The sequence below is a fragment of the Hermetia illucens genome, chromosome 5, assembly GCF_905115235.1.
Source record: "Hermetia illucens chromosome 5, iHerIll2.2.curated.20191125, whole genome shotgun sequence".
NCBI lineage: Eukaryota > Metazoa > Arthropoda > Insecta > Diptera > Stratiomyidae > Hermetia > Hermetia illucens.
In genome coordinates, this window is record NC_051853.1 from 94,779,457 (window position 1) to 94,796,328 (window position 16,872).

At 37.2% G+C, this 16,872-nt stretch overlaps 1 protein-coding gene across 1 annotated transcript; it reads left to right on the plus strand.

The window, feature by feature from the left end:
* Positions 1-2,752: 2,752 nt before the first annotated feature.
* LOC119657401 (cytochrome P450 307a1-like) lies at positions 2,753-16,401 on the plus strand. The gene is made up of 2 exons (XM_038064292.1): positions 2,753-3,323; positions 14,756-16,401. Exons 1-2 carry the CDS (start codon positions 2,900-2,902, stop codon positions 15,997-15,999), a joined length of 1,668 nt encoding a protein of 555 aa, XP_037920220.1. The 5' UTR covers positions 2,753-2,899; the 3' UTR covers positions 16,000-16,401.
* Positions 16,402-16,872: the final 471 nt, after the last annotated feature.

The following is a 16,872-nucleotide window of genomic DNA, read 5'->3' on the forward strand; positions in this document are numbered from 1 at the left end:
ATTCAGATTCACTCTGAGACCGCGTTGCATGAGGCGATCATTTAATTGAACGGATGAAGGATTGGAATTGAAGGATTTTTTTCAATGGGATCTTAGCATTATTATGTCAAGGCTTCCCAAGTAATGTATTGAAAATAAGGAGGGAGTTCTGAGGCCGCATTCAGTTTATGACAAGTCCGACAAATTAGCGAGAAACTTTCCCTCTCAATTTTTAGTCTGCGGATCTCTGATTTTGGGCAAAGTATCCAATTTTTTAAAACTGAGGATTAACACTAATTCATCGAATGTCGCTTCACTTCTGCCGGAGGCTGTTGCAAGGCGTTGCTCGCTCTTTTTCTCTACATTTACTTCGACTTAAGTCTGAACCAATATGATTGCTTGTAAATTTGTATAAGGGAGGGAACAATACCTGCCAAACATTGTCGGTCACGTTACTCTCAGGCCAAAGGTGAGGCAGCGTCTAATGAGTTGTCTCTGTTCTTGATAAAACCGTTAAACCTCAGTGCCATTTTTACAGGTACGGTGAAAAACTATATCTTATATGATGCTAAATACCCTGGATAGAAAGCCAGAGGCGATGCTTTGAATAAACTCCTGCTCAAACAGATTAAATGTAAGGACAGTAAGGACTTTATTGAAGGGGCCCGACTATGCCTGCAGATGTGGTCAAGTGAACTTCGAGATGTAAAATAACCCGGGAACAGTTGACTCAGACTTTAAAACTTAATTTAGGGAACAAACTCATCGCTGCTGGAGACCAGAATGCGAAGCATACCCACTGGAGCTCAAGAATATTCTGTCCTAAAGGTAAAGAATTGTGTGAGGCATTTTTAGCCAGCAAACGTGACTACATATCAGCAAGTCAGCCATTCCCCCATGATTACGACGGTACATAATAAGCTAAAGTATACTTCACCACAAGTACACCACAAATCCACAAGTTAGTGAACATACAGAAAGGAAATCGACAACAGTGTTTCGTTAGAAGTATGAGTAAAGAGCAAATCTGATACTGACAAAGAGCTTGAGCGTTTCAATGAAGTTATACTGGAAGCCACCTCAACAGCAGTTTCAAGATGTTCTTCGACATCATGTCAATTCAATCTTGAGAATCGGATTTTATCCAAAAAAAAGTTGAAAGAATGCGATTGTGACAATGATTCCAAAACTTGGAAAGGATGCCACCTAAATAACATCGTACAGACCAATAAACCTTCTTTCCTCAAAAGTATTCGAAAAACTTCTACTACAGAAGTTATTGTCAATCCTAGTAGACAGCACACGTTGCTACCAAGATCATCAAATGTTTTAGGAGATAGCACAATTAAATAGAGCAAGTCCAATGAATTGTATCAGAAATAAACAATGCTCTTGAAGGAGGATGATTTTACACGGCTGTATTCCTAGATGTGGCGGAAGCATTCGATAAAGTTTGGAACACGGGTCTTATTAATAAAATCTCAAACGCCTACTCCCAGGTTATTTCCAGAAATGATTAATGTCGTATTTATCGAAACGCACATTCTGGGTGTAATACAATACAAAGCTATTTTCAGTGAACAACATGAGATTAAAGCAGGAATTCTTCAACCCAAGTCCTATACCGTACCTTATTCCCACAATCGCTACCTATAGCAGCTACCTTTGCTGACAATACGTTAATCTTGAGTTCACTAACAGACTCAAAAATGGCTTGTCTACAATTGTAATGGCATCCACGGATGTGGGGTATAAGGGTAAACGAATCGAAGTGTGTGCAAAAGACCTTTCACTTTCCGAAGGAAAAATTGTCTCCAGCTAAAAATCAACAATATTTCTATACGTCAACCAGATGAGGTGCAATTCTTGGAGATACACCTCGATTGAAGTCTCACCTGGAAACGGCGCATAGAGGCGTAAAATCAGCAATTCAAACTTATTGTTCCACAAAAAAATCACAACCCTCTCTGAACTGTAACCTGTTGATCTACAATTGGTGCTTAAGTCTATTTGGACATATGGGATTCAACTTTGGGGCTCTGCCAACCGTCCAACATCAATTTGCTGCAGCGATCTCAGTGCGAAAGATGTATATCCGGTGTCTCCTAGTATTTCCTTAACGTTGACCTCAACAGAGACTTTGAGACCAGAACAATAGTCAATAGTGTTCCGCTAGTAAGCACTTAGTCAGGCTGAGGAGTCATCCCAACAATGGCTAAAAAAAAACGAAAATTCAAAAGGCTGAAAATAGTTAAACCCGGATCTTCGAAAGGTACCTGCATTATCACCAAATTGAAAATTGTGCACAATTGAATTAATGATGACCACGGTTTAGCCTCTTATGGGAATTTGCTCTTCTAATTAAATTTAAATTAGTAAACAAATTACATAAAAAAAACAAAAATTACGGCTAACACAGAAAACCCCAGCAATGGTATATGTAAGAACTGAAATATGTTTGAAGCTTCCCAAGTATCGTTGGAATCAAATAATAAATATTTATTGAAAAAACTACACTTGATTTTTTTCCACAGGCTCCTATAAAAATTTATTACATAATTTTAATAACCACAGACCATATAATGCCCGCGAAAGATAGTCTAAGAAGCAAATCCTCGTATCATAACATAAGTTTTCTTCTTGTTGTGGATAAATACAAAAGTACCGTGATAGCTGCTACTTCAGGTGATAGGCCATGCATTCAGTTAATTCCTTCGAAGATATACGTATAAAAGCATTTGCGGTCACCCAAAAACCTTCAGTTCAAGTTTTTGTCACCTTGCAATAAGGTGAAATATCCCTCGACCAGGATAGGGTTAGTTCCTGCATCCACAGTCCCTAACTGAATGGCCAACGAGAGGAGGGGCGCGAGTTTGTGAATTTGTGTAGTATTGGAAGCAGGAAAGCAAGAGCAGATAAAATGGAAATCTTAATTTTATTCGGTGCATTAATGCTCATTTGTATTTTCATCATTAGATATTTGATGATAGTGTACGAGTGCCTTAGAAAAGTTGAAGTTGTTACTAAGATTACTTCGGTGAAAAACTCCTCAAGTGGTAATGTGACTGTGAAGAAAACTTACAAGCAAGCGCCCGGCCCTTTACCTTGGCCAATCCTGGGAAACTTAGCACTTTTAGCGCAATTTGAGGTTCCCTTCGAAGGGTTCACGGAACTAGCAAAGAAGTTTGGTGATGTGTACGCATTAACAATGGGCACTACGAGATGTTTAATTGTTAACAATTTGGATTTAATCCGGGAAGTGCTGAATAAAAATGGAAAGTTTTTTGGTGGCCGGCCGGATTTATTACGATATAATTGGCTATTCGGAGGCGATCGAAATAATTGTAGGTGATTTTCTATTATGAGCGGACTAAATAGACTTCATATTTAGAGATATAAAGTGAACCAAGTGATAATTCAGTAGAACTGTAAGGAGGAATTAGTAATTGTTAGGTAGTCTATAAATTTAGTGCTGTTCGCGATAATAAAAAGTGAACTCTCATTTGCACTTCTGATTGCTGTTCGTGTAAATCCGTGAAAAGTTTTTGATTAGAAGTTTAACCTGCTTCTTTGATTTTTTACTAATTTCTGAAGCATATTCAGATACTTTGTATCTATTTATAATATTATCTATTTCCAAATTGGATTCTCCCGAAATGTTGAAAATTGTTTGAGATACAACTGCATGATATTGCCATTTTCGGTCTCCGTTGGTGTTAGGCAAATATATTTTCTGATAAACACCAAGGATTACTACCAGTACTATCTTAGCGAAATTCCTAGTGTTTCCTTGATACCTACTTCTTGTGTACTCGGAGAGCTGATCAACCAGACTAGATTGTGTTTGTTCCGCATTAGGCACTGATACCAGGGTTTTTATCAAGAGGGACTTGCGGCAAATAGTAGCGCCGATGATGTTGCAGTTGTTTATCGCTCTACACTCTACAAAAGCCATGAGGGACAGCTAAGAGTTCATTTTTTTCTTTCAGTCCCGTAATTTGAAATAATTATAAATCAAAGTTACGGATAACAGTGGTTCATTTATGACCCGGGTCGATCCAAAATGGGATTGATTTAAGAATAATTATTGTTTCTTGACAAATTAACATGGTATTTTGGTGTAAACATTCATACATGTGTATACAGTATATGAACTTAACTAATATGTTGTAAAGAGCAGGAAATTTAAATGCTATTTGATAGAGATTGTATCTACTTATTACAATGTCTTATCCTTTGTTTTTCGATGCTTACACTTTCTTTCTCCTTGAGCGATGTCGTGTCTTTCTAGTTGCATAAATTGGTTGGAAAATTAGGAATTATTATTGGACGGAACCGAAAGTGAATTTTTGTGTTTACCTAGCTTCTATTATATTTTGGATGTTTGTTGAGTATAAGACATCCACCTCGTCTCTTTTCGACTTTTTTCCCTTTAGGTAAAAGATAAGCTGACAACATCTTGGGAAGTTTGGGGTGTTTTTTGAAAAGTTGGTTATTGTTAGATTCAAATGCTGAGTAATTATTGCTTTTAGTGCAAAGTAACTTGGAAATGTATGTAATGTGGAAGGAAATTATAATTTGCACTACAGTTTTGCGTTAGTGGCAGATTTCTTTTCACTCTAACCGTAGATCTTTTCAGCTGGCCGTTTATCCTAAAATTCCTTTCCCACCTGTAAGTTATATCGTGTTATAGTATGTCGTCAAGGCTGCGCAGCTTACAATTGGAAGGCTTTTTCTTACTTTCAGGTGCATGTGACTAATCTCTTAGTATTGTCTTGAATGGAGTTGGTTAGTAGCTTTCTAATTACCTACTTCTCATAATAGGGGTATATTGTTACCAATCTAGTTTCGTACTTGGCGACCGCCATATAAAATTTAGATGTCGTCCGGCTCGCGGCGGGTTTTGACAAAGTTGGTATAAAAGAAATCGCAATCCAAATCTAACTAGCGCACACAACGAATTTTATTCTGTTTTTCTTTTAGAAAAGACTAGTTATAAATTTACCCAATCTTACAAAATATTTATATAATAAGAATTTAATTATTATTATTTATTTAATTAATAATTTGGTTGACTGAATTTTTCTGAGATTACTAATGCTTTACTGTACGATTCATAAAGTGACTCTGATGATTGTGGGCGCACTGTGGACAAATGGAGATTGTATCGAAAATTTTTATTCTTAGAGTGTGTGGAGGTAAGAAACATGGTTGCAAGCACTTTAAAGCGGTTCGAATTTGCCTATCATTTCGTTTCCAAGAAATTAAAAAATATTGAGCTAATCACTTCGCCTGAGCTGCACCTACTTACTGGTGTTGCAAGCACAATATTTGTGAGCTAGAGGCTGAAAAATGCAATGTTAAAAGAGAAATATTATGTGGAATTGATTGTAACAAACTACTTAGCAAGAGTACAAGAGTACAATTTTCTCGCTTAAAATGTTTAGGGTTTTTTTTACAAATTCATAGGGGTAGATGATTTTTGTTTTTTGATTACTTTATATTCGGAAAACTGCTGTTTTCAATCAAAGTTTTATCCATTTACGCGTAAACGTAACGCAACAATTTTTGGTAAAATAAGTGCATAATATCCTAAGAAAGGGCTTAGGATATTATTCACAGCAAGTTGTTGACTCCGCTCATGCCAATTTTAGAAAAAAAATATGGAAGAAATTCAAGGTTCAAAAATGTACAGTAGACTCCCTCTTAACAAGCTACCTAGGGACCAGAACCTGGCTGGTTGAGAAAATGGCCAGTTAATCTGATGTGCAAGCATATTCCTGAGAAAAATTAAGTATTTTTAATTGTATATTAAACATATGTACAGGTAGGTGTGTAGTAATTAAGTACACGGAGTATACACATGAAAAAGTACATATTCATTTGTATATTTAAATATTTTACACACTTTTTTTTAAAAAAGTCGGTAACTTTCTTCTGTTTCTTGACCTTAAGCGGGTGATCCCGTGAGAAGGCCGTTTTTTCGCTTTTTTTTAGAAATTTTTGTTGAAGAATTGGATAAAGATACAAACACGAATTGTTCACCATATATTTGCTAAAATCTTGAGCATATGTAGTAATTTTTCCAGCTGGATAGCATAGTTCATTATTGAAATACAGAGCAACTTATACACCTATCTCAAAAAAAAAGGCTTTCCTGCTGTCACGCTAGAGGGCGCTGTGGTCATCTTAGAGAAAAAATGTAAACAGCATTTTAACGTGCGGGCTTAACCACAGCCCGCAAACTTGGATTATTAAGAAATATTAAAAGCTTAATTTTTGGTGCCTTGTTAAACTTTTTTTTGTAAATTTTGGCGTTTTTTCAAGGTTTAATATCCCGCTGTAAGTTTTGGAGTTTATGATTTTTTGATATTAACTTTTTGAAACCCAACGTGGCCGAGGGTTAACATTTAAAGGGTAATACTAAATTCTGTACATGATATCAAGGGCCATTTTCGAAGATTTGTAGAAGAAAAACCAATTAATATTTTAGTTCTGTTTTTTTTTTCTTTTATATATTAATCTAAGGCTTAGGGATAAGAAAAAATATTTCTACATGATTTTAAAACAAAAGAGCTGCACATTAACTGGTTCAATAAAACTTATTTTCTTGAATGACTCTCATGGGCAGTCGACAGGTCGTAAATTTGTATTTAGGGCAAAAAAAAACAGTGAAGTATTTAATTTTTTTCTTTTTCGAAAATATTGATTTTTAATAAAATGGCATCAATTTAAAGCAAACATTTTTTGGTTCTAAAAACGGTCATAAATTAATTAAATTTGAGTCAATCGAAAAAATTCTACGTACTTACTTCACTTGAAAATATGTTATAATATTGGATTGATCGGTAGAAAATTTGAGGCGCTATGTTTTTATCCAATTTAAAAACGAGTGTTAACACTTTAAGGACATTCATTCTTTATTCTACGATGTCTGGGCCATACAGTAGGTCTTCGAAAGGAACATTCTTACGCCTCTCATTCTTTCTTTGTGAAAAACATGCTCTATAGGCTTTTCTAGTTTTTTTGGACTGTGCTATACGCATGGTGTCAGCTTCCGACTGAAAGTTATAACAATAAAATACCATTGTAATACCAAGTTCATTCATAACTTGCATTATATCATTATAGGCATCATTGGGATAAATTACTATAATATGTTTGGCTGGAATATCGAGTTCTGCTACTGGAAACCGATTGCGGATCCAGTGACAATACCATCGCATTAACTCTTTTGTTTGAGTTTTGAGTAAATTTGCTCAAGCAACGCGTTGGTAACTCATCTTTGCTTAACCAATTTAACATTGCTGGACAATACCTGCAACCACTTTCATCTTGTTTGATTGCCTCTTATGTGGAATCGGAAACGGTTTCATGGCTATGAAACTAAGAAACGAAGAGAAATGGTTGAGGGAACTATATTGGGCGGGCCTACCAGGGATGGAGCAGTCCAGGGTGCTTATTGGGGAATACGAACTCATGCGTACAAAGGATTGCTTAAACCTCACCAAAAAGAACCTCCGAATCATAGTGGGAATTCTCACTGGTCATTGTCGGCTGAACTATCACCTAGGGAAGCTAGAGATATCTATGGACACTGCCTGCAGGTTTTGTGAGGAGGAGGACGAAACCTCTATACACTTCCAGGGGCAGTGTCCGGCACTTGTGCAAAGTAGGTCGAGACATCTGGGAGAACACTTAATACCAGATGCAAAGCTGAAACATCTAGAAGTGGGGAACATACTAAAGTTCCTAACGGTTACAGGCCTGCTTGAGATACTATGATCAATAGGTACACTATAACCAGTAAAAGGGGCACAATAGTTTTTCAAGGACGCGGTGCGACTTTCCCTTAACAGAATAATAATAATATGCCAACACGTCAAGAGCTCCGTTTCTTGGGTACAAATGATATCGAGACTTCTCATTCTCATAAATTTTACGATAAAGCGTGTTTCAAATAAGTTTTTCAAATCCTCTAATGAGTTGTTATTTCTACGTTTAGTTCCACTCATTTTATATAATATAATATGTTATAACATAAAGGGCTGATGAAATCAATTTAATTGGGAGAAACATGAATTACTCATGGCAAAACTTACTTTGCTTTTCTAGCCGATTTTTAGACCACAACTCTTATTATGGGATAAACATACAAATACTAGAGACATCTAATGGCTTATTTCAAAGAATTAATAAACACTGATAATTCATAACACATTATTAATAAACTCTAGATTTAAATGACGAAATTTGCTTCCAAACTATCTATAAATCGTTATCAAGACTTTACTTACAAAATAGATTTACTTTTGGAAATAATTTTTGAATAGTAAAGGAAACATTTTAGCCAATCAAAAAGAGTGGTCAAAAAAAATTATAAGGTGGTGTTACCTCTTAATCAGGTTCCTCTGTTAATCCTTTTACCTATGGCATATTTGAAACTGTCAATAATCATCGTTTCAGTTAGTAAGTTAAATGTTAACAGACGGCGAATAAAAACGTGGCAAGCTTTATTTAATATAAAATGATTGAGGTTATAACACTTCTTTTGCAATTTTGGCAAGCTTCATTTGATATAAAATAATTGAGGTTATAACACTTCTTTTGCAATTTTGTTGAATTCCTAATTACATATTTATGCGTCAACCAACTATTCGTAGTTTTACTTTCTATCTTTCAGACGATGGGTTCGTATGGTCCCATGTTAAGGGAGGGGGAGTCGATTTGTGTAAACACAAAACCTTAAAAATTAAAATCGGTTTACTGTCTGTCTGTCTGTCTGTCCGTCTGTCTGTCTGTCTGTCTGTCCGTCACACGCATTTTTCTCGGAGACGGTTATAGCGATTGACACCAAATTTGGTAGAAACGTGGAAACTGTGAACGCTCACGCATACAGTGAATTACATCCTTTTACGTTGAATTTAAGGGGGGGTCCCCATACATGCAAAAGGGGGGTGTAAAATTTTTTTCCATCAAATATAGTCATGTGGGGTATCAAATTAAAGGCCTCGATTAGTACTTTTCAAAGCCGATCTTAGTTTTGACATTCGTTGGAAGGGTGAAGAGCGCGGGGGGTTGAAAGTGATCACTTCTTTAAGGGGGCCATTCTCAGAAACTATCAAAGCGAAAAATCTGAAAAAAATGAGGTGGCAGCCTCCATATGGTGCCTGGGCTCCGAAATACCTTCTATGCCGATATCTGTTTAAATAAAGTTAATAATAGTATATTACTACAATTTTTTGTAATTGGCTAGAAACCCTCCTTAAGTTCATTCTAGTACCATGAAATATTGCAGTGATATAGGCTATAATATAGAGCATGATCTTACCAAGTTTGGTGGAAATCGCACTATTACTAATAAAGTTATAATACCTCAAATTTGTTGCTTCTTTGAAAATTGAAGACTATGAATGTCAATATCACCCGAAAGTGGATACTCTCACATAATATATGGATATATTACGTGCTACGTACTAAGAGATACACAAAACCTTTCGTACCTGAAGCGTTTAGCTTCCGGTTTCCCGACTTGTTTTTACTTGCTTGGTGGCACTCCGGGGGGGGGGGGGGAGGGTAGAGTTGTTTCAGAATCGACCAGCCTATCTTTTCCATCAAAATACACTGAAATGTTTCACTATGAGAGTATATACGTTGTAAAATCGTAGTAAAGCTAGCAAACTTTCAGACTTCAAAAATGTTACTTATTTATAAAAATTAAATATTTCCAAGTAAACCATTTTTCAACTTCCTTTTATTAAAATTTTGATAATTTGATAAATTTGATAGTGCATTGTGAGTATAATTTCCTGAGTCCTTCTTTCGTTAGTAGCCCTTATTGATTGGTGGAATGGGAAAAGGAAATAGTATTAGGTTGTGGCTCAATATTGTTAGCTGTGTACACACATAAAATATTTTCATAATTTTACCCTTAATATAAGAGAAAATGAAATACGTGTGAACAGTTTCCAATTCGCAGTCATCCAGTTTGCAAGTCTGCAAAGGCATTCAGAAGAGCTGAAGTATTCGCAAAATCCACTAATTTGATGGCTACCAAAGATTATCGCCAATCATCACCAAAGAGGTCCCGTGAACTCTATATGATGTGAAGTCATATGGATTACTATAAGTAATGCCAGTTTCTTCATGATTTGCGAGTACAAGTAAAACCGCAAATCTTTTCATAATCAACCCAACTAAATTTTCTCATGTTCTTTACATAGCAACATTAACTGTACACCGACCAGAATTTGGGACTGATATCTCCCGCTTACATGAAGATTCCCATCAGTTTATGCTTCTTTTAAAACCTTAAACAAAACCTTATTAAAATCGGTTTAATCTCTGTCTATCTGTCACACGCACTTTTGTCAAAAATGGCTACACCGATTGACACGAAATTTGGTAAGGAGATAGGAACTGTGAACGCCCATACATGTAGTGGGTTACATCTTTTTATGTTGAGTTTGAGGGAGGGTTTCTCATACATGCAAATGAGTGATGTAAAATTTTTTTCGCCAATTATAGTCATGTTGGGTATCAAAGGTTTCGATTAGTACTGTTCGACGCTAGTCTTCGTTTTGACATCTGTTGGAAAAGCGGGAAGTGCGAATCGAAATTGATGGTTTCTTTAACGGACCCATTCTCACAACCTACCCAACCGAAAGATCAGAAAAAAAACATATAGCTGCCTCTATACGGTGTCCAGGCCGTACTCTCTATCTCGATATCTATTCAAATTAAGTTAATAATAGTATATTACTATGTTTCCTTCTTTGCAAATGCTGCGCTTGAATGGCATAATGGAAAGAATATATTACGATGACATTGCATTTTCATCTAATTTTATACGAAAAATTATCGCACTAAAACGGTAGTAACTTTACCCAGCTTGCTGTATATATTTTGCTTTCCTAAGGTGTTTTTAGATAGCCATTTAGGCAGAGGCGTAAGTTAGAAGGGATGTATACATGTGGAGGGAAAGCAATTAATTTAATGTTATTATCCCTGCTTAACTTCAGAACAATTAAAATGGAAGTTCACATTGTCCCCTATCATAATTTTCTGATCTGTTGGCTTTACCATTTACGCTGGTCTTATTCGAAGTAAAAACCAAAGAACTAACAACATCGAATCACACTGGTCAATTGAGAACAATGAAGATAGGAGACTACAACTTACAAAACTGTTTCACTCGAGAGGGCGATCACGATTAGACTGAGAAGCTTGGGTTTGTTGGAGTTTTGCCCCCAGTTCAACTCTCATTGCTTCTCCTTCCGAATTCAGAACCATTTCGCCAAGGTCCACGACTCGTTGGAAGAGTAAATTAATGTCTTCAGTTCATTCGAGTTGTTTGAGGAAAGATGTCATGGCCCATTGGAGTCCTGCGCATCTCTCAGGCAGGGCATTATATTAAACATTATCGATAATAAGAAGGGATAGTATCATCCATAAAACGCAACTTTGTCGGCCCCCACTTTCGACTTCAAATTTCTATTGGTTTTTCTGGAATGTCGCTCCTGTGTGGATAATTCTAAATATACTCCCTACACCCGCTGCCGAAAACCTCCTCGAAGCCGATGAACCAAAGATCTGAATTCCGCGCACTGCGCCACAATGACCTGAAGGTTGTTGATATAATTAATGTAGGAGGATTCTGAGCGAAAACCGACCATGCTCTCTGTTGATCAAGCTTTCCAGGTGTTCTTTGATGCATTCCAAGATGGTTTTAGCTAATATCTTCATGACAGAAAATACCCCTCTAATTCTCGAGATCTTAATGATCATTCCCTTTTTTCACTCACTGGGAAAGATCTGAGATTAATAGGATTTACGATTTAGTAGAATAATAATAATAATCGTTGGCGCAACAATCCATATTGGATCAGGGCCTTGAAGTGTGTTAGAGCGCTTCATTCAAGACCGTAACGGTACACTAGGAGGCAATGTGGTCAGCATTGCGCTCGCCCGAGATTATTACCCTGATTTGACTCAGGTACTCATTCACAACTGAGTCGACTGGTATCCGACGTCAAATCACGATACAAATTCCACTGTCACCAGTGAGATTTGAACCGCGACCTTCCGTACGACAGCCTTGTGCTCTAAGCACTCTATCCGGACATGAGTAGAAGAAGCAGCTCCGAAATGAAAGCCAGATGAACAGTTCCGTAGGAAGGCTGTCAAGCCCAGCGATCTTATTCCATTTGAGTGCATTAATGGCAAAGATTATTTCACTTTTATTTGGAGGAGTAGCATGTATCCGCATGTTATGATATTGCAACTTTTTTTACACATATCTACAACACAATAGAAGAAATAATGAAAAAAAACGCAGTATAATTTTTATTGTTTGACTAATATTTAGTTGAACCTCCGAAACATTTAGCTGCTTCTGATATCTTTTTGGAATATGTATATTTTTTTTATATATTTGCTGTGAATTTCAGCTCCATTGTCGCATATTATTTCTTTTGAGGGTAGACATGTGGAGCGACCTACCCCAATAATTTTCGATTAAGTTGAAATCGGGTAATCGTGTTGGCCAATGCAAAAATTCAATATCCTTCTTTAGGAAGAAAGATTTCACCTTTCTGGTAGTATACACACACGCACTGTCTTATTCAAAAGGCAAGTGTCATTAGAATCCCAGAAATATGTTGTTCCGACAACTGTAATTATTTATTAGCGTTCATTTTCCCACTGATGAAGGGTAATTCCAAACAATCCCTAGATCCGAAACCGTTAAATCTAAAATAACCTAATGGAAGAACCCAAACTATTTGAAGAGGGTCTGTAGAATTATTATTATTCTCTTAAGAGAAGAAGAATTATTGTGCCCCTGTTAATGGTTTTAGTGTACCAAGAATTTTAATATATTCCCTACTTCTAAGTATTTCAACTTGGCACATGGCACTAAGTATTGCCCCAGGTGCCCTAACCTGCTTTGCACAAATGCCGGACACTGTTAATGTTTCTATTCCCTCTGGGCTGCTTCATTGATGATAGAATCACAGAGTTTAGCTCCCTTAACCGTTCCTCTTCACTTTTTAAAGTAATATAAGAACCCGTTTCCGATTCCACAGAAGGGTACTGGCCCATGTAGAGGCGACTCGGTTCTTATTGTGCGAGCCGGGCATGTTCAGCCTCTCAAGGCATTCCCTTATCAGTTTGGAGTTCCCCTGTTTGGAAATAAGTGCCTTGATCGTCGCTTGGCTGCCAGTCAGAATAGCAATTTCTGCCCCCTATAGTTCCTTTCGATGTTGAAGGAGGCATATCTGTCTACGTCGTATGTTTCTGTCTAGAATATATTAGTATGCTTACCCAGTACGTTTTTTTTTGAACCAATGACCCCGGCGCCTGCTCTCCCTCTACAGGTTTGAGCCGTATGTAACTGCCACGCGTTCACAGCATACCCTGTTACTTCAAAGTTTTTAAAACTTCTCAACGAAATCAATCCTCGTTGTATTGTTATTCCTTGGTATCACTAATTCAGAGTACGGCCTTGAAAGAAAATCGATTTTACTTTGATTTAGGCAGACCTCCGCCTCACTGACACATGCTCCATTCTGAAGATCGCCCTCCTTGCCTACATCTGTATATGAAGATGGAGAGGAATTAATCCGAGAGGGAACTTCAGGAATGTCGTCGGCCCTGGCTGCTGTGCTGATTTCAGTTCTCTCTGCCCAGATGCCAGTAATGCATTAATAATTCTTAATCCAGTTTGGATTCCATCACATATCTTGTATTTGTTAACTCTTCTAGGACCACCACTATTCTCATCTCTCTAGGATCCACTCACTCAGTGTGTTTCTCGCTCCCTTGGAGATCAGGGCGTCGTTTCATCGTACGCTTTCGCGATGTCTAAAAAACGCACAGAGTGCCGTTTCTTTTATCTCTATAGTATCTCATGGTATATCCGTCAGCTAATATGGGGAAATTTCGTATGACTGTTCTGCCGGGTACGCATCTTGACACTCATGTAGGGGATAGCGCATTAAAACGTTAGTTTTAATATAGTTGTCTTTGACCTTCTCTATCGTTTCCAGTATGAACCATGTTCGGCAAATGGGTCTCAAAGATTTAGGGTGAAAAAGATATCCTTTAACCCGTTTTCGGAAGCAAAGTCATCTTTGCCCCCTTCCATGCCACTGGTATATATCCCAAAGCTATGCAACCCCTTACCACTCTTAGAAAAGACACTAAGATGATTTCTCTCCCTGGAGTAGTACTGGGAAGATGGATCAATGGTTCCCACTGCCCACCTTACCTAGCTTCCGAGTATACCTCTTTTGCTAATTTCCAGTTCTCTTTTTTTTCTCCTTCTGTTCGTTGCTAGAATACCAGACATAATGATCTGAGAAGCAGATGTACTCTGTTCTCTTCATTCTCGGTAAATGTCCCATCTTCCTTCTTCAAACAGGCTGATCGCCTTGTAATACGCCGTCAGTGCATTTTTGTACCTCGACCAGCCTCCGGTTTTTATTGGCCGCTTGAAGAGTTTTCGTACCTCTGTTCTTATTCTGGTTAGGTTCCTGTTCCACTAGGGTACATCTCTTATGCTGTAATATTATAAAGGAAAAAAATCGTTATGATATTTATAACATTGATTAAACAGAAAACTGTGCACAACGCACAATACCGATTAACAGTCATTTTCAGTATCAATGATGAAGTTCGATTTTCGTGTTTTTTTTTGTGTTTTCTTTTTATTGTTAATTCACATAGTCTGCTCCACAAAAGTATATTGGTAATTAATGTTTCATTACACTTGCAGCTCTGGCCCTCTGCGATTGGTCCCAGTTACAACAAAGGCGTCGTAATTTAGCGCGCAAATATTGTTCCCCTAGAGACGCATCTAATTTCTTTGCAAAAATGAGTGACGTTGGATGTTTCGAAATGGAGGAGTTCATGGATAAGCTCCAGAAAATAGTAAAACCCGGCAAAGATTTCCATTTGAAACCACTGATCATGCAAGCATGTGCAAATATGTTCATCCAATATATGTGCTCAGTACGCTTTGATTATGCTGATGAAAGCTTTCAACTTATCGTTCATTATTTCGATGAAATTTTTTGGGAAATCAATCAAGGATACGCTGTAGATTTTCTTCCGTGGCTCTTACCTTTCTACCTACCACACATGAAAAAATTATCTAAGTGGGCTACCACAATAAGGCAATTCATTCTAGAACGAATTGTGAGAGATCGGGAACAAAATTTGGAAAAGGACGAACCAGAAAAGGATTTTACTGATGCTTTACTTAAGACACTGGCAGAAGATGAGACAGTATCGAGGGACACAATTATTTTCATGTTGGAAGATTTTCTAGGCGGACATTCCGCAATTGGTAATTTGGTGATGCTGGCTCTTGCGTTCATCTCTCGATATCCAGAAATTGCAAGGGAGATTCAAAAGGAAGTTGATCACATTACAAATAACGGTGCCCGGAAGGTTAACTTATATGATACTGACACCATGCCTTTTACGGTTGCCACTATTTATGAAGTACTGAGATATGCATCTTCCCCAATTGTGCCGCACGTAGCAACGGAAGACGCCTGCATTTCAGGCTATGGAGTCACGAAAGGTACAATCGTTTTCATAAATAATTACGAACTAAACACTAGTGAGAAATATTGGATAAACCCAAAGGACTTCAACCCAAATCGATTTCTTGAAAAAGTAAAACTTGAGCATTTCAAAATGAAGCGAACAACATCCTTAGATCCAGAGCCGGAGTTGGTTTCAAGCCACGTAAGCAAACTGGTTCCCGATAAAGATGGCTACGTAAAACATGTTCGGACAAATATACCCCACTTTCTACCATTCAGCATTGGTAAACGGACATGTATCGGCCAAAACCTAGTTCGAGGATTTGGATTCATAATGCTTGCAAATATTCTACAAACCTATGATGTCAGTAGCAACACTCCAGACCAAATAAAGACCTACCAAGCCTGTGTCGCGCTCCCACCAAAAACGTTTACGCTTTCTCTAACACCGCGAACTAGCAAGTGAGTGGCAGTTGAGGACCCGCCCTGATGACAATCTAAAGTTCATGTGGAACAGAGGAAAGTGCGACCGACGAAGGCAAAAGTTGGCAAACACGAATTTTATAGCCTTAGAGCCCGAAGTGCAATTCTAGTATATTTTACACGGAATGGAAAAAATTATATAAAATATAGCAAAAAATGTATCTAAAATTCCAATAATTCTAGTTAGCAATCAACATAAGAATCGACAGAATCTTAGTCAAAAGACTGATTAAAGTTAGGTTTTCATCTATTAAATAATTATATTGTGTTTTAAAGATAGTTTATAACTGTCGTTGGAATTGTTTCAAAACATTTTTAAAAATGTTATTTCTGCTGTTGAAACATGCATACAACGTTATAGCTTTTACTTTATTTTTAGAAAGGATTATAAATAAACAGTATTCATTATTTTGAAGATGTTTTGCTTATTGCCTAATTCAATTTATTGGAACCGATAAATGAGGACCCCCCTGCAGGAAATTCAGACCGGCATATATTTACCAAGCTACAGCAAATTGAAAAGCACGCACCATGTTGACAAAGCCAAAATTTTAAACGCGTTTTTGTCGGCATTACACCAATTTAGGTGAGGTGAAGGTCTACATGGAAAAAGGGTGTTTAACATTTTTTCAACCAAATATATGCACGTAGAGTATCAAATGAAAGGTATCGATTAGCACTTTCCAAAGCCAGTCTTAATTTTGACATCAGTTCTAAAGATGGAGAGTGTGCCAGAAAAGTATCTCAGAAAAACTTAACTCTAAAAAAAGATGAAGCAGATATCTAGTCCAAACTCTCCTTAAATTCACCCTAGGATCATAAAATAATAATCGTTGGCTTGACAATCGAATTGAAT